Below are 19,765 nucleotides of genomic sequence, written 5' to 3'. Positions count from 1 at the left end.
GTACTGTGGCTAAATTGGTTAGGAATAAAGCCTCAACAGTACCAAATATTCAGTAGCAGCACAAGAGTAATAACCTCATTAATTTCTTTACTGATAAAATTTTAATAATCATAAATAAAAAAATTGGAATTAAGCAAACATCTGCCACAGTAACTCAGAAAACCGTATCTCGTAATTTTCCTCACATGCAACTTCAATCCTTCGCTGTCATAGGTCATGAAGAGCTAACAAAACATATCGAAACATCAAAAGCCACAACATGTTTGTTAGATCCAATACCAACCAAGCTCTTAAAAGAGGTATTCCCTGTAATCTCAGAACCCCTTCTTAATATTATTAACTCCTTGCTATCCTTAGAACATATCCCAAGAAACTTTAAAATGGCAGTTATCAAACTGCTTATTAAGAAGCCACAACTTGATCCTGGAGAACTGGCTAGTTATAGATTGATTTCAAATCTCTTGTTTAAGTCGAAAATACTAGAAAAGGTAGTATCCTCCCAAATATTTTCATTTCTACAGAGAAAAAGTATCTATGAACAATTTCAGTCAGGATTTAGGCCTCATCACATTACAGGGATTGCACTTATCAGAGTTACAAATGACTTGCTCTTATCATCTGATCACGGCTGCATTTCACTTCTAGTGCTTTTAGATCTTAGTGCTACATTCAGCATGATAGATCACAACATTCTGTTGAATAGGCTAGAGAATTATGCTGGCATTTGTGGAGTTTCATTAGCATGGTTTAGGTCCTATTTAGCAGACCGCTACCACTTTGTCTATGTAAATGAAGAATTGTCAAACCAAACAAAAGTAAAGTATGGAGTGCCACAGGGATCAGTTTTAGGGCCTCTGCTTTTATCCTTGTATGTGCTTCCCCTGGGAGATATTATCAGGAATCGTGAATAAGTTTCCACTGTTATGCCAACGATACCCAACTTTATATTTCGCAATTCTCCAAATTAGCAGACTGTATCAATGAAATAGCCGCTAAAATATTGTTTGACTCACGATGGATGTACTGCTACATTGTCTTCAACAGCAAAGAACTTAGGTGTTGTATTTCATATCAATCTGTCCTTTGAAAATCAAATTAGGAGTGTTTGTAGAACAGGATTCTTCCACCTAAGAAATATTGCTAAATTACGACAAATGCTCTTTGTTGCCGATCCCGAAAAACTAATTAATGTGTTCATGACCTCAAGACTAGATTATTGTAATGCATTACTGGGAGGATGTCCAGCAAGATCAATAAATAAACTTCAATTGGTTCAAACTGCAGCAGCCAGAGTGCTGACAAGAACCAAGATATATGATCATATTAACCACATTTTATAATCGTTTCATGGGCTACCTGTTAAATCTCATATTCATTGAAAATTCTGTTAACTATGCACAAAGCTTTGAATGGTCTAGCTCCACAGTACTTAAGTGACCTTCTACCACGTTATATTCCATCACGTTCATTACAATCGCTAAATTCTGGCCTGTTAATATTTCCTAGAATATCAAAATCCACACTCAGTTTAAGTCTAGACTAAAGACTCACCAATTTAGCCAGGCATACAGAAACCAGAAACATGTATAGTGATCTATAGCTCTGCAATAATTTTAATGGCATCTATGCTAGTATTCTTTTATTTGTTTCCCTGTCTCAACCTCATGATTCACCAGAACCATCTGGATCCATCTCCATTCCTGCTTCGTGTTGGACTCCACTGCTACTGTATTTGTCGCTGGGTGATGTGTGATGATGACTAATAGCAGCCGGTGCCAGCCAAACATCACTTCAGTCTATTACTATGGACTTCAGAGGATGAACTGATGCCAACTCCAACCATAAGACATGGGATACTTCATATGCCATTGCCTGAACCTTAGACTTAGGATAGACCTCACCGAAATTTCTGGCTAGGTTGAACTGCGATATACCAACTGATCTCTGCCTGCATCAACTCGGTCTAATGATGGACTACGATCTTGAAATGGAATACATAGACTATCAATTAATTGCCAACAAAAGCCTTCATCAGCCAACTAACAAGGACAATTGCATCTATGTGAACTTCTTCAGTTAATCGAGGATGGACTTTAAAGACATTAGTCATTAATCTTACAGTTCATACAAAATCTTTATTTTAAACCCTGACCCTTAACACTTAATTAGTTTAATAATTTAAACCATGACTTGCACTATACATAAATAATATTGGCATTATATTCATGTCGTTTAGTCAGAGGGGAACTGGCCCCCACAGTGAGTCTGGTTTCTCCCAAGATTATGTTTCTCATTAACTAACATCTTATGAAGTTTTGTGTTCCTTGACACAGTCGCCTTCGGCTTACTCACTGGGGTTATTAATACAATTATTATGATTTAATTACTTACATTTAAACACAATTCACAATCAATATTTTATCAAACTACACAATGATGAACGTAAGAAATTATATATATTACAGTTTTACCTTCTGTTAATGCCTGATCTTCTGTAAAGCTGCTTTGAAACAATGTGTTGTGAAAGGCGCTATACAAATAAAAATGACTTGACCTTAAAATATACAGTAAAACATTTTAATATATTTAAAAAGACAATATATGTAGCTTTATGGTAAAGGTTTGTGTATTTTTTGTACAATGATTTTATTTTATTTTGTGTTTTAATGTAAAAAGTATGATTTTCTGTATAATTAACAGTAAAAATGTATGTTATGTTTAACAAGAGAGTACATGTGCATTTTACGGTAAATTATTGTTCAAATTACGGTAAATAAAATCAATAGTTAATTTCATTATATTTTATGGGAATAGTTGTTTCTTCTTATTTTTAATATCAGTTATGTACTTTGGGGTGTTCTGTGTTGTAGTTTAGTTAATGTTTATTACATTATGTGTTATGTGTTACCCTGATGGTGTTTAGTGTTTGTGTGAGTGACACTGACATCATTAGTGGCCCTTCATTTCTCCTGGAAGCACCACTACTTATGAACTTCATGTCATTATGTGCCGTTCTGTAATTACTACGGTGAGTAACAACACACTATAAATGAAAAGCAGATTTTTTACAGTTTTAGAAGGATCATATATCAAGATTATCATTTAATAATATAAACAACTTTAATGCACTGTAAAATATACAGGCATCAAATTTACATCCTGTAAAGCCTGAAACGTGGTTACCATATTTTCTAGGGTGAATTTCTGGCAACCACAGCTGCCAGTTTTTACTGTAAATTTAACAGGATTGTACTGTATCATGAAATGTTTGTATAATTACATGCCTAATATAATATATATATTCTTCAGTGGAACACAAAAGTTATTTTCCTAAAATCATTGTTCGGTGATAGGGCTTTAGGTTTAACTAAGGAAAAATTATTATAACATTGTTTGTGCATTACTTTTACTATCCACTGCGAAATAACCCATTATGCTTAGCGCGTACTCCCAATTCGGATGCTACAGACTTCCGGTTCGCAACTTATTCACAATACCAGTCATTGAAATAATCACTAACGACAGTCGAAAATGATGGAACACTCCCTGTTTACTTAACATAAACCCCTTTCTCACTCAAACCTGTGTATGGACTCTTTCGAAGGCATTTGCTGAATAAATAAGTACACAATCATTATTCAGTTGTTTGCTGAATGGGATGCCAAACAAACCATTGACAAGACCCACATCATGACCCATGAGCGTGTAAACAGGTTGATAATGTTTTGAGAATAAAACAACTTTGTCCACTTTCCGGCAAACATTCAAATCAGCTTTTAGAATCCATAATATCCAAATATTTTATTTTACTATTAAACCAGACTTTAAAAGTGTTAAATTGAATACTAAATCACCACTGCAACGAAGTTTGGTAAAATAAACAATTAATAATTATACTCGGTCTTAATTAAGTTTTACTATGATAGAAAAGTAGCAGCAAATCATCAAGCAATCGTAGAATGGTCCAATCAGAATACACTTCAGAACATTGTGCATCATTCATTGAGTGAATGAGTGCACTTCTACTTCTGGGCTTAAAAGATTCAACTATGCAGAATTTTTTATCTTCTCTCTTCTAGGTTCTACTTAACGGCTGATGTGGCCCCTGTACCAAAACAAAAAAACTCTGCTCAATTGAATATGCAAAACTAATACTGTAAATTGGCAAGCAGATTTCCTAGCATCCCAGAAAACACACAAATTCCCTTTATTTTGTGAAAACACAAAATGCTGCATCAAAACGTACAAACATGTATGATTTTGGAAATCAGTATGTCCTAATCTGCAGGCGCTCAGTAATCAGTATGTCCTAATTTGCTGTCATTTTCAAAGCAATAAATGTTTTTACATTAAAATAATCTTTACATTGTTTTAGTAGCATTTAAACATGATTAATCTGGATCTAGGCCTGCCAGGTTGAAAATACAGTTTATCCTTTTTTTTCTCTTCTGACATTGAGGTGAAATACAGACATGTTCTTATCAGGTTTCATTAGATAAATCCTACTAATCTCACTCTGGTGTTTGGATTTGTGGTCTCATGTTAACATTAACTTCGTCTACAGACAGCTCCTTTATTATGGTGCTACATCAAAGAGACATTTCTTTTGTTATCATGGAATATCATTTTCCATAGTGTAACAAACTGTTGTATTTATGGTTGTCTGCTCAACAGGAAATGGAGTGGGAAATTAAAGGGAGACTCCGGCAACAGAGGGACTGCCCTAGATGACTCACTGAGAGAACACAGTGCAATGCCTCATGATTTATGGGACATTAAGTTAAAAGAAAAGGAAACTTTACTGAAATAAAAAGGTTGCAGTATTTGTGGTACCACAGGAACAGAAAGTCATTGCTGACCAAACAGATAGCAAATGATCCACCCTTTTCCCAAACACGAAAGTGTTCAATTCATAATGGAGGCCTGTTTTCGTTTAACAGTCACCTGTGTTTTCACTTTTCATCCACGTATGTTTTTAGCCGATGATGTGACGTTTAGCATATTAAAGGGATAGTTCACCCAAAAATTTCAATTCTCTCATAATTTTCTCACCCTCATGCCCTCCCAGATGTGTATGACTTTCTCTCTTCTGCTGAACACAAACAGAGAGTTTTCTGTAATCCATACAATGCAAGTGAATGGTGGCCAGAACTTTGAAGGTCCAATACCAGAATTGATATGATAGAAACAGATAAATATTTAAGTAATTGTTTTTACTATAAATCTCCACTTTCACTATTACATTCACATTCTTCTTCTTTTGTTGTTGGTGATTCACATTCCTCACGAATATCGCCACCTACTGGGCAGGGAGGAGAATTATAATAAAAAGGACTTAATTATTGATCTGTTTCTCAGCCACACCTACCGTGTCGCTTATGAAGATATTCATTTAACCACTGGAGATTACTTGGATTACGGATTTATGGATTACTTTTATACTGCCTCTGTGTGTTTTTTTGGACCTTCAAAGTTCTGTCCACCCTTAACTTGTATTGTATAGACTTACAGGCCAGAGATATTCTTCTAAAAATCTTTGTGTTCTGTAGAAGTAAGAAAGTCATACATATCTGGGATGGCATGTGGGTGAATCAATGATGATAAAATGTAATTATTGGGTGAACTATACCTTTTAATATGTAAAAATTTCCAAATGAAAAACATGTAAATATTATATTATATTATATTATTATTCCAGTTTCAAGGATAGTATTCTCAAATATTATTAAAATTTAATACAATGTAGTCATATGAATCCAATATACAAAACCATTGCTGGAGAAAACAAGCATTTACATATTTGGACATTTAACAATTACAGTTAATGAGATGTGTGACAACTATCCCCAGTCTCCCCTACATAACTGTATCATTGTTTTTAATAATAGATTATTTAGCATAAATATATAATTTACAAGGATGAGGATGTCCATTAAGATTCTGAGTCATGGCTCTTTCTCTCCACCTAAGTTGTGGATCACTTAGAAAAGCCTTAAAGCATGACATCACATCTGCGGCTCACTGCCAGTGATTCCTCAGCCTGTGTGATGTCATAACAGCACTCATCCCCTCCTCACTGCCTATGGAGCAGCTCGAGGTGTCTGTTGCCATAGGAACAAGAAGAGCACCATCCAATGACTGCAGAAACAGTGGAGACTGGGTGTCTGATGATCATATGGATGTGATTTTAAGGACACTTGATCAGACATATTATATCGGATCAGTCTAAAAAGTTCATTATTTACATTGAATTTGTTTCTTCATAAAAAAATTGCACATTTTTCAATATAAACAATAGAATTCTATGGTGTATTCCATTTAGATGCTTACAGTAGTGTGTGTGTGTGTGTGTGTGTGTGTGTGTGTGTGTGTGTGTGTGTGTGTGTGTGTGTGTGTGTGTGTGTGCAGGTTGAAATGTATCTGCTGCAGCGAGTGAGTGACCTTGAACAGCTCTATGGTCTTGGCTTCATGCCACTGTCTGCTACTTCTTGCTCAAAGTCAAACAAATCTACAATCAAGTCATTATAATGCTGATGTATAAATCGAGTTAAGCGAGACTGGTTTTTTAATGTGGATGCGGGAAAAAAGTCTTGCCATAGAACTAAATCTATAGAACAAAGAAATGGTGCATAACAATCAGCCAAGCCATATTTTACTGATCCCTGTTTTGATATAGCCAAATTTGTCACGCAAATCAGTGACAACAGATTTGGATGTACTGTAAATTTCTTTGTTAAAGGGATTGTTCCACCAAATTAATATTCTGTCATAATTTACTTACATAGTACACAAAATGAGATGTTTAGCAGAGTGTTAGCCTCAGTCACCATTCACTTTCATTTTATGGAAAAAACTGAAGAGTCAACATTCTTCCAAATGTATTCTCTTGTACTCCACAAAATAAATAAATTAATAAAGGTTTGGAACCATATAAAGGCAAGTTAATAAGGTGAATTTGGTGAAGTGTACCTTTAAAATATCTCTATATTTTGTATAATTCAATTTAATTATTTTTTTCATTAAAAAGCTTTTCTTGGCTGTACCGTAAAAGGATGAATGTCTTCCCCCATCAAATCTGTTTTTCTCTCCATCACTCCATGGAAGATCAGAGCATAACCACATTGTGAATCTGTCTCCACCCCGGTCCCCTCCCATCACTTACCTCAGTGCACCACTGCAGACAGGATTTCGGGCACAGGGCAATCTTAATGACCTTAAAAGGTTTTCCTTAACAATACTATTAAATGGACTTAACTCCAATTCGTTGAATGTATTCTCCCTTGTGACTGAACTTGTATACTTGTATGACCCATGAGTGTGCTTCCAGACTGTCTCAGGATCAATAGGGCTTGGCTCATGCTTGCATTTTCTCTTTTTGGCCAGTCGTAAATGCACATCTCATGCATTCATAGAATTACACTGACCTTTCAGTTTTAATTAGAGAGTGTGCGTTATGCAAGGTGAAGCACACGGACACTCATTTGCATTTGCTTCTCTCTTGAATAATGGCTCGGCTGTCATATTTTAGAGGCATGCACATGTGTGCATGATTGGCATGCAAGCTTTGGCTATAAAACACACAGAGGCAGCCTGTCGCAAACCCCTCAAGTGCCCATTTGTATTCAAAACCATTCATTGAAAGCACAGGGGATATGATGAGCATAGAATTTTTGATCTAAGAAGGAAATCAAAGAATACCAAAGATCTAGGTATATCAAATATGGCATGAATCATATTTAAATGGATTAATCAATGTCTTAAAGGAATAGTTCACCCAAAAATGATATAATACTGTAATTGTTTATTAACTATGTCATCAAACAGCTGCCCTTTCCATACAATGAAAGTGAATGGTGAGAGAGTCAGTCCCTAACATTCTGTCTCCTTTTGTGTTCGACAGAAAAAAAAAGTCATGTGGATTTGAAGCAACATAAAGGTAAAACAATGATGACAGGATTTTTTATTGGGTGAACCATTCTTTTAATATTTCCTAATAAAATCAATCAGGTGTTACAGCATTAGAAACTAATGAAATGTGTGATCAACTCTTGTTGACCTATAAAGCACTGCTGTGAATCAAATTTCCAAAGTAGGTCACGAAGACACCACTCATGATGCGTCCCCTTTAATTTGCCCACTCTGCGTATAAAGTGAGGAGTGGTAGCGCGGATAGAACGCGTGTTCTGTAATCTATGAATCTTTTGGTATGCACAGCGATGATTGATTGCAAATTCCATTTAACTGTCTAATGGTAAATTGCGTTCATATAATGCAACAACTAATACGAAATCGCTAATGGAGGTAGACAGACAGGTAGCAACCGATCGGAGACGGGTGCTGTCCAAGGTACTGTAGCTTATCATGACTTATTATGGATGGTGTTTTGCATCTATTCTCATGTCTAAATGAAAAATTGAAGGGCACTTAGACTGCATTGCAATAGTCTGTCACGTTAGTGTCATTCTGCACACATTTTAGTGAGAGAAAACGGAGGTGTCTCCAAGTGCACATATCAAGAATGCCATCTAAATTTGAAGCTCTAAAGTGGCGCGGTACCATTGATGTGACAACTTGACTGTCCATTTAATAGACTAATTCTTATTGGACAAGCTACTCCAGATGTTTCACATTCATCATCTGTACTGTCATTTGTTGCAACCTGTCTGACAGAGACACTGGCGGCCTGTGTATATTGCTTTATGCCTCCTTAAATGTGCACCAGAAATTTCCTTCTTCATCCGCATCCGGTTGTTTTATTGCTCTCCTTGTCCTTCTCAAACACCCTGCCGTAAAGGAGCTTTGAGGTAGTCAAGGACACACCCGCATACTGTACCTCTCCTCTGCGCCACTCCTCCCCGCCTGCCCCGTTACGCACAATACGCCGGTGCGCGAGAGCTACGGCAGACAGTGGCAGCCGGGATTTAAGGAGTGATAGGTCTATTCGCCGTTTCCATCACGGCCACACGGACACTGGAGTGCTCTATCATCACTTCGAGAAGGTTGACGTGACTTCTGGCTCCTAGAGGAACCCTGGGGTTATTTAGAAGTTTATCCAAGCAGGTATCGTACTCAGTTATATGCTCTAATATTAAATGGACTTTTAAATAGTCTATTGAATAGCTATGTGGATGCTTAATTCATTTATTTGCTTATGTGTCTGTGTTGTTATTTTTTTCATTCTTATATGCAGTTATGAAACATGTATAACATTTATAATATATTATAGATATATAAAGAGATAAAAGGAGACTACAAGTCTTGAAATGTATTTTACAGTTGTTTAATATTTCAAAGGCTTCTTCTGCTGAATATTTTAGAGCACGCTGGCCACTGTTTGGAAAAAGCAACATTTCACTTAAATTTGTGCAGCGACGTACATGTGGTCCTTTTCATGTTAGGGTTTTTCATGGAAAAGGAGCAGAAATTGATAGGGAATGCATGCTGCAGCACTGAATAGATGTAGCATGTTTATGTTATAAATACTGAATGTGTCTCATATAAATGGGCCTCTTTCACATGACTGCACTGACAGAGATGCAATTTTAGGTGAATGGATATTGTTTATTGCATCAGACAGAACTGACAGGAGCTTGGCAAAGGGCAAAGGACTCTTGCAAATATTTCTCAGAATATGTTTATTTGAACATCACATTGAAAGTCAGTTTTTGCATAGCCACATACCTTCAAGACGTGTCTAAAAAAAAATTTATTTTATTTTTTATTTTCACCATTATTGTCCAGGGATAAAGATACAGTTCTTTGAACACACGTTGACCTTTTGTGACCACTTGCCCCAATAGCGGGGCATGTGTCACAATAGAACCTACCATTAAACCATTGGTGCAGGTTTCATGTGAACATCGAAGGTCCCCGTCACCCCTTGATCACCACTTAAAAAACAAAGTCTACACCTCTCTTTAAATCTGTGCCTGTTAAACAGCCTAAACTCTTTTCAGCTTAATGCACAAAACAAACTATAAAAATGGGACAAAATTGCCTCACCCTGTCTTTCATGAAAAATACCTTTGCCCTAAGAACACATTTAGACCTTTCGGTAAAAATGTGTCTTCATAATAAAGTTGACCCTGGCCAGAATCTATGCCAGTGCCTTTATTTTTTATTGTAAGCTTTGCTGTGCTGTAAAAAGTAGTTTTTCTCAATAATATTATTTTGGGAAGTCTTTGCATGCACATTTAAAAAAAAAAAAATTATTAGATGAAGATCACAACTTTTTGAGTCAGAGAAACATAATAGAAAACATTTTATCTCTCATTCTCTCTTGGATCAGTTTGTTCGGCATTTTCTGTTGTAAAGAGCCTTTAGACACTATAGAATATGAAGGTCATTTGCAAAGAACAGTGTGTTATTTATTGTCCTCAAAAAACTTTCTACTTACTCTCTTTCAGTCAACCCACCCAGTAACACGCTGTGGCCCTTCGCACTCTACAGCATCCAGCCCCCTTCTGTGTGGATTCTCTCCCTTACTTTTTCCACCCTGAGGTACCCTACTTTGGTGAAAAGTGCAGGCCTCACTCTCCTGCATAATGACTGTGGTCACTGGCGACCCCTCGGACGAATCAGCAGCACACCCTGGCCTTCCTCAGGACTACGACCCCGGGGCAGAACAGGAGTGCTGCGAGAGAGTGGTCATCAATATCTCGGGTCTAAGATTTGAGACTCAACTCAAGACCCTCTCGCAATTCCCAGATACATTACTAGGAGACCCCAAGAAGCGGATGAGGTACTTTGACCCACTACGGAATGAGTATTTTTTTGACAGAAACCGACCCAGCTTTGATGCCATCCTCTACTACTACCAATCTGGAGGCAGGTTGCGGCGACCCGCCAATGTCACATTAGATGTCTTCTCGGAGGAGATCAGGTTCTATCAGCTTGGAGAAGAAGCCATTGAGATATTCAGGGAGGATGAGGGATTTATCAAGGAAGAGGAACGGCCATTGCCTGACAATGAGTTTCAGAAGCAGGTCTGGTTGTTGTTCGAGTACCCCGAAAGTTCTGGGCCTGCCAGGATTATAGCGATTATATCCGTTATGGTGATCCTCATCTCCATCGTCAGCTTCTGCCTAGAAACCTTGCCTATCTTTCACAGCGACGAGGAGGAGGTGCTAAAAGACCCCATTGCTGTCACCAACACCACAACCACTTACACATCCACCTACTTTACAGATCCATTCTTCATTCTAGAGACGCTTTGCATCATCTGGTTCTCCTTCGAGTTCTTGGTTCGCTTCTTTGCGTGCCCGAGTAAAGCCAGCTTTTTTGTGAACATAATGAACATGATTGACGTGGTGGCCATCATCCCCTACTTCATCACATTAGGAACAGAACTGGCGGAGAAGGCAGATGATGTGCAGCAAGGGCAACAAGCCATGTCTCTTGCGATTCTGAGGGTCATCAGACTTGTACGAGTCTTCAGGATCTTCAAACTCTCCCGTCACTCCAAGGGACTTCAGATTCTGGGCCAGACCCTCAAGGCCAGCATGAGAGAATTAGGCTTGCTCATCTTCTTCCTATTTATCGGAGTTATCCTCTTTTCCAGCGCTGTCTACTTTGCCGAGGCGGACGAACCTGAGTCACAGTTCTACAGCATTCCCGACGCTTTCTGGTGGGCTGTGGTTACAATGACAACTGTTGGCTATGGAGATATGGTGCCCACAACCATCGGAGGTAAGATTGTGGGGTCCCTCTGTGCCATAGCTGGCGTGCTGACCATCGCCTTGCCCGTGCCTGTCATTGTCTCAAACTTCAACTACTTCTACCACCGTGAGACAGAAGGTGAAGAGCAGGCACAGTATCTGCAGGTCAACGTCTCCAAATCCGATTCTCAAGAAGAGTTGAAGGGCAGTCGAAGTGGATCTACCATCAGCAAGTCAGACTACATGGAGATCCAAGAAGGTGTAAATAACAGCAATGATGACTTTCGAAGAGACGAGGAGAACCACAAGACAGAAAACTGCACTCTAGCCAATACAAATTATGTTAATATAAAAAAAATGCTGACAGATGTGTAGTCATTGGGGAGAAGCAGAGTGTCCGAACTGAATTATTAAAAGACTTCTTCAGATTGTCTACTTTCTGAAGCCATTAAGCCATGCCTAAAAAAGGATTGTGAGGTCAGAGCGCCTCAGTTGTTGACATTAGATTTCTGATCTCTCTCCCATTTCTCATCGAAAGTCCAATCCAACATCTTAGGTCTGTCCACAATTCAAGTATTTATCAATGTTTGCATGTAATTGTCTCTGTCTCATCAAACACCTAATCCAGAGAAAGAGCAAAGTATTCATATGAAATAAGAGGAGGATTAATCTTTCTTAAAATTACAGAATAATTGACAGCACATAGGTATCTATAGATATCAATCAAGCATCTTAATCTACAAGACAAGCTTCGCCAAAGAAATGTAATTTGTGTGCTTCATCTGCTGTTAAAATATTTAGTCACATTAAATATATGATTCAAGGAACATTTAGTACAACCAAGATTAATCATAGAAACGTTCATTCTGCTGCTCCTTGTTGAAAAAAACGCTAAGTTTTGCATTATTTTTGAATGTTTGCAATTATCATCATACTGAAAATGTCATTGAAAACTGCCTGCTTCTGTGTTGTACTGTATTCAAAATATGTATGTCTGGGAAACACTTGCACATATTCCTTCACAAAAGTCTTACTGCAAAGCTTTTGTAGACAAACTGAATGTCTCTACATGTCATATTTTATATCATTTACAATCTGTTGTGTCCTAACCATTTTATTTTGGCTTAAGCCATGTCCACACTAATATGTTTTCGATTGAAAACAACTATTTTGCTGCATTTATGCCTCTCGTCCATACTGTAAATGTATTTTCCTCCACCAAAAACTGAAACTTTCAAAAACGCTTTCCAATACTACATGGAACACTATGAAGTTAGGAAACTCTAAACAAATTTTTCAGCCAAAACGTTTTAAGCCCGAAACATAACCTATGCAAATATGTGAACGCAGACGCTTCTAACTATGTGAGAGCGATTTTATTAATTGTGTTCCAATTACATCATACCGCAATTCAAAACTCAGCACAAGTATGCGTTGCACTCGTGACGTTGCAACAAGGGGCGTTATATCGTATATTAGAGTGAACTGTACAGGACATGTTAAAAGAAATATGTACAAAATAACACCCACAGAAAACGAATTGCTTAATGTACTTATTGTAAATGCATGCTTTCCAGTGTATATTCCATTGTTTCTGCCATAAGCTGCAGAGATAGACCGAAATGTAGTTGATATTCAAATTAATATTCAAATACAGCCAAATGAGCCATATTGTAGTTCACACTGTAATGTCCCCAAGCAAATTGTTAGCTTACCTATACACTAGAGTTGTAGCAACCATGTCAGATTATTTTAAATCACTGGCTTTGCTTTTCGGCTTTGTTTATCCTCTTGAAATCCTTTTCAGATGTTAGAACAATGTTGGTGGAGCTTGTTGGATATTACATCTCCTTTTTACTGCATTTGATCGAGAAAGGCACAGATGTTATAGTATTGCATGACCACAATCCAATTGTGGCATGGATTTTCTGCTCAAGAGATGGTGAAATTCAGAATAGCTAATAGATATTATGACAATATGCCTAGATCTGTATATATTTACCTATGTATTTTTATCTGCATAATTTTATTGTGATCCAAAGGGTGCTGCTTTCAGTTTTCAGTTTCATAGGGACAGAAAGATACAATATACATTTAGTGTTCGATTTGGAAGTAAAGTATAGCATTATATGGCTATAGTAATCTTGTTTCAGCTGCAATTGCAAAGGTACCGATCGTTTTAGCTAACAGTGACCTTGACTTCAACACTCACATCCATCTAAGCTTACATTTGTCTCTTGCGATTACAATGAATCAATAGAAAGTCGTGAGCTTATGAAACTAGGAAGTTGGTCATGGATTATTTTTCACTGACTTCAACAAAAGTTTGTTGCTCTAGTTGTTGGCTCCTTAAAATGTCCTCTCCTTCAACTTGCATTCGTTATCATGGCAACAAAATGTAATCATTTTCATTTTCATGTTCTTTGTTCTTTAGTCACAATTTCTTGAGACTGTTTTTGGGACATGATCCCTAAAGAAGGCCTCTCACCCATATATATTCCACTTTCTCATCTGGGTTGCAGATGCCTTTGTCTTCTTCCCTATAATAGTTTATTTTAGTGAACGTTATCTGCTGAAGCTGCTAATCTGATAGAGATGCTGCTTTCACAGCTGCTGCTAATTGTGTGTCTTTTTTATTCAGACAAGAACATAGACACCATTTCAATGGGTAGTTAAAGGGATAGTTCATCATTTCTCATTGTATCCGTTTAACAGTAGTGTCATAAACCACCCAAACAGAAAGCCAGTGCCTCAGAAATGTATTGAACTTAACTTTTTCACTTTAATGCAGGTAAACAGTACGTTTTCTATGCATTATATTGGACAGTATGCTGTTGGTGAGACAGATGAATCATCATAATCTACATGCATAAACTTTGTCACTGTACATTTATATTGAATGTGTGGTCATATATTGTGTTTTTGTTTCAGGCAGAATCGAATGTCAGGGCTAGCAGAACCTATTTTTAATATTTTTTGAAGGCACATTTGGAATCATCGCTTTGCTTGCAGGTGCACCAACATCTTGTATCACATTTTTTTTTTTTCATTTTCTAAATGTCATTTGAAAGGCTAAAAGACAACAATGAATGTCATAGTGCTCATTTGTAAGCATCTTATAAATCAGTCCAATTGTTACGATTTAGAGGGATGCAAATCAGCATCCGCAATCTCTTTTTTATCTTATGCTGTTCACAAATGCTAAAACATTGACAAAGAATCTGACTAATGGTTAACATAATTCAAAAAGTTGTGTCAGAATTTCTTTAAATATATATTTTTTATTTCATATTTTTTGGAATAATGTGCACAGTGCGACCAAGACAAGAATTCTAAGACATGAATATGTATTAGGAAAGTAAATAAGGTCAATTTGAATTTAATGTTGATCTTAAGAATACACTGGTACTGTCATGTGATTTTAATTACATTTAAGTTGTGATAACTGTGGCACCTTGGTTTGATTGCCTTTGGCCTTAAATATGTATATTCATAGGCTGCTATGATTAAGACGTTGTATAACTGTCCATCCCATATTCTGAAAAAGACAGAAAGAAAAAAGAAAGAGACCTCTCCTATTGCTTAATTATGCAATACAGTGTCTGTGTGTGTGTGTGTGTGTGTGTGTGTGTGTGTGTGTGTGTGTGTGTGTGTGTGTGTGTGTGTGTGTGTGTGTGCGCGTGCGTGCTGCGTGTGTGTGTGTGTGTGTGTGTGTGTGTCTGTCTTTTGGCATGTGTGTATATCTGTGTAGCTCTTCAGACCCTATACTGTAGCTTGTGCTCAACAGCCAGACTGAGGAAGTCTAGACTTCTACGACACCACAATAGGTAGGGTTGAGTCTAGGCTCCAACCCAAAGATATTCTCTTAAACATTTTGCTGTCCCATTAGTGTGATCCAGTGTATAATATTCACTCTACAATATAAGAGAACAGCTGAGAAAAGCGGTTAATGTATTCAGCATTACAGGATTTAAAAGCTGCACTTTACGAGTACCTCCAATGGACAATCAATGGACTGATAAATCCATATAACTCAACTGGTCAATACTGTCCTACAGCAACAACAAAAATGAAGATGATAAATGAAAAAGAATAATGTGTTGCCTGTTCCTTTCAACTGATATTTTCTGTCTCTGTTTGAGTCTGTGTATGAGTTTACTTAGCTATACTTATAAGACAAATGTGTCCCAGAAGTTAGCTAAATTTGACAAAACCTCCCTTTGGGGAAAGTTTAGGAGTTAATATATTAAATATATTTAAATAAATTATATATCTAAAAATGTAAAAAATATATATATATATATATATATATATATATATATATATATATATATATATATATATAATTTTTTTTTTATTCTGAAAAAAATATTTAAAATATAAAAGTTTTTTTTTTTTAATTCTTTTGGGAAAATTATTTAAACATAGAAGTAATACTCTTTTTTTATTATTTTATAAATATTATTAAAAAAATTAAGTTATTGTTCAAAAATAAATGTAATAATGTTTTTAAATTAGTATAAAAAATATTAAACATTTTAAGTACATTAATAAACTTTAATAATTCAAAAACAGGAGTAATACTGTTTTTTAAATATTTAAAAAAATTTTTTTTTATAAATAACATTTATGTTTTTTTGTTGTTGTTGTTGTTGTTATTATTATTGTTGTTTTGGTTTTTTTGCCAGTAAAAATTGAAAATATTTTCTATTAGGTGTAAGTGTTCCTTTTTAAAAAAGTTAGTTCCAGTCCTCTAATCTGATTGGACAAGCGGATTTCCAAATTGTTCATAGAACTGATGTAAAAAAATAAATAAAAAAGAATAACAACAGAAAAAAAAGCAATATCACATTGACAATCATGCTTTTGTTCCTATGGCTCACCTATTTCCTATGGCTGAATCACAGCTGTGCTGATATTCAGTACAACAGCACTCTTACTTGTGTGAGATTGCTTAATTATATATTAACAAAAGAATTCAAACAATATGGATCAACAATATATTGATCCAAACATTTAAATCAATCTGTCCTCATTTCAACTGCTAAGTAATTGTTCATGTGTGAGTCAAAATATTCTGGTGATACATTTCCAAACCATGTTGTGGTGCACCATCTAAATGTCACGGATATGCTCAGAGCACGCTTTGAGATACTATTTGGCAGATCATTTTAGAAAAGGTATAAAAATGACACTGCACTGTCATCAGAACATTGGGAGACCATTTTAAGAGCTTTGTGATGTTGATATTATTAGCCCATCCCGAGGAAATGTTTGTAGCTTCAAACCATTCAGGGAGAGGTGCCTGATGGCATCTTTGATTTCGTTCCTCTCTAAGTGCGCAGTGTATGGTGCTCTCTGCACTTTCCCGGAGGAGGAGGGTGTGCTAAGAATAGCCATTTCTTTGGGAGCAAAATAGACAGGGAATTGTATGTTTAAGAGAAAAATATAGACAAACCTGGTGTTTAAAGACAGCCTATATATATTGGCATAAGCTCTAGAGAGTTAGGAGAGAGGAAGCGAGACAGAGAAGTAACAATGGGAGGAACAGGATGTTCAGAAGGAATAAGAATAGATGAGAGGGAGAGGGTGGTGCGCAACGGAATATGACACCTTTGTGAAATATTTATGATTAGATTAATTTAGCAAACCAAAGATTTTGTCTATAAGCAAATGCTAATGCTAATCAAATTGCTAATGCAAATGCTAATTCTTACTATTCAGATAATATGTTTTGTGTCACTCTATTTTACGGTTCCTTTCCTGCTATGCAATCCTGTTTAGAAATCCTGATTGATTTTATTATTTAAATAGATGTGGACTGAAATTGGATAGAGGTCAGGTAGAGGTATACTGACTGCATGCCTGGGCTATAAAAATAGAGATCCTTTTGGCTCCTTTTACTAAAACATCAATATTTCCGATCAGTAGAGCTGCAAGGGTACAAATACAGTATAACATTCCAGAAAATTATACAAGCTTGATTCAAATCAACCCCTCAGTGTGCTTGGTCCTTCTCAAGGCAGCATTTAATTGAAAGAAGAGCATAGATGCCCTCTAAAGGCAGTGCCCTGAAATAAAATGTACATTTGTTTTCAGTGTTAAATCACAGCAAATTTTTTGTGGCTGTAAGCTATTGGGTTTTCAGCAACTGATGTGGACACACTCACACAAACACACACACACACACACACACACACACACACACACAAACACACACACACATAGATATATATATAGAGAGAGAGAGAGAGAGAGAGAGAGAGAGAGAGCAGGGTGGCTGACGTCTGTTATGATATTGATATATACAAACAGTACTGTATATATATATACAGTACATAAATATATTGTTGGTATACATATAAATATAGAATATATATATATGTACATACAGTACATATACACACCTATAAATGGGTGTTTCATCAACTTCAGGCACTTTCCTGACCCAGGGGTTTATTTTTATTAAAACAAACAGATTTGATTTTTTTATTTTGTTTTTCATTTTGTTATATGTAGGTCTCTTTACAACTGAATTAAATACTTTTTACCATTTTGTTTACTTTTTATCATACTGTATATTTTTGGTACTTTTCAATGCCTTTTTTGGGTATGTTTAATTGTTTTATAACCTTGTCCCAGACCCAGACATTCAATATTAAACTATGAAAATCCATTCTAAAAATCCAAATGATTACATTTAAAACTACGATAATCTAAACAAAGAGGGAAATACGCATTAAACATTTCAATATTTACAGTTTCTAAACACAGTGGTGATGTCATTTCCACCACACCAAACAATTTTCCCCCTAATTTTCTCCCTGTTTACCAAGTCAACATAAGTGTCAGTGAAGAGCATGCTTGAGATGGAATATGATGGGATATGAGGTGATGTTTGAAAACAACAAAGAAAATTACATTTAAATATCTCTTGAGAACACAATGTTTATATTGGGCGGCATTTCCAATCAAGCTGTAATTGCCAAATTAAGCAAAGAGTGTGAAAAATTGTTGATAAAATGCCCAAATATCTGCAGATCAGTGGGCACGGCCGATATATTGGTCCATCACTAGTAAATAATGTATTTTTTAACAATAGATTGCTTTAGAAAATTGCTTTTCAATTCTCTAAAGCATTTTGTCAAGCAAAGTTATTTAATATGTGCTATGATTACAGTATAAGTGTCTGAAAAAGATGTACTTTGACAGTCTGGCACTAGCATCTATGTACCCACTTGCACTGTACACATACAGTATGTTGTATAACAGCATGTTACATGATTTACTTTACAATGCAGTACCATACCAAGGATATTAGTGCTGTATTCTGTCCTTGAATCTCTTTTTATTTCCCAAGTGTTCAGCTGCCATATGGCCTGGACTCAGATCCAAGAACACAGGCCCCTATAAGACACACCCTCCACCCCGAGAGATAGGACAACAGGGAGAAGAGGGAGACCAGGGCATTTCATCATACAGCCCAAATGGAACCAACTGTGTTTGTTTACCACTCCTGTGCCCCATATGTTGGATTTATCTGCTCGAAAGAAATATCTGCTTTCGAAAGAAATAAGAACTGTTGATGTTCAGGCTCCATGCAGTACATGACATTAACATATACTTTTAATATACGAGAACTCAGCTGCTATGAGAATGATTAGAAAACGATGCAGTTAAATGCATAGATTAAACAAAAACGTACACAAAAGGGAGAATTTTCTTTTACATTCAACAACAGTACATAGTGGCCACTGCTGTCAAGCTCCATATGAAAGAAAAAAAAGAAGGAAAAAAAAAACACACCATAAGAGATCTGTAAACAATTGCACACAACTATTACAAGTCCATTCAAGTCTTCTGAAGCCACAGGAAAGCTTTGTGTGAGGAACTGACTGAAATTTAGACTGTTATTCCTTTCAAATTCTTATACTCCTGTCTGCATACTTGGTGTGTAATGTTGCAATACACATGAGAACCAATGGCATTTTGGTGTCAATGAAATGAATAGTTCAAATAGATAGATAGAATGGATAGATGAAAATTCATCATTTACTCACCCTTACGCCATCCCAGATATGAATGACTTTCTTTCTTCTGCTGAACAC

At 36.3% G+C, this 19,765-nt stretch overlaps 2 protein-coding genes across 2 annotated transcripts in view; one reads left to right on the top strand and one right to left on the bottom strand.

The window, feature by feature from the left end:
* ngfb (nerve growth factor b (beta polypeptide)) overlaps positions 1 to 19,765 on the bottom strand; it is a 123,872-nt gene that overhangs the window by 103,917 nt on the left and 190 nt on the right. Inside the window, exon 1 of the mRNA XM_052129939.1 lies at positions 19,718 to 19,765. This exon is cut by the window's right edge and continues 190 nt beyond it. The gene's annotated coding sequence lies outside the window, so the exon portion shown is untranslated. The remainder of the gene's footprint in view (positions 1 to 19,717) is intronic.
* Positions 8,945 to 15,334, top strand: LOC127646367 (potassium voltage-gated channel subfamily A member 2). The gene is made up of 2 exons (XM_052129935.1): positions 8,945 to 9,060; positions 10,407 to 15,334. Exon 2 carries the CDS (start codon positions 10,545 to 10,547, stop codon positions 12,030 to 12,032), a length of 1,488 nt encoding a protein of 495 aa, XP_051985895.1. The 5' UTR covers positions 8,945 to 9,060; positions 10,407 to 10,544; the 3' UTR covers positions 12,033 to 15,334.

Source organism: Xyrauchen texanus, chromosome 7 (genome assembly GCF_025860055.1).
Source record: "Xyrauchen texanus isolate HMW12.3.18 chromosome 7, RBS_HiC_50CHRs, whole genome shotgun sequence".
NCBI lineage: Eukaryota > Metazoa > Chordata > Actinopteri > Cypriniformes > Catostomidae > Xyrauchen > Xyrauchen texanus.
The sequence above is the reverse complement of the archived record's forward strand: the minus strand, read 5'-3'. Positions and strand labels throughout refer to the sequence as shown.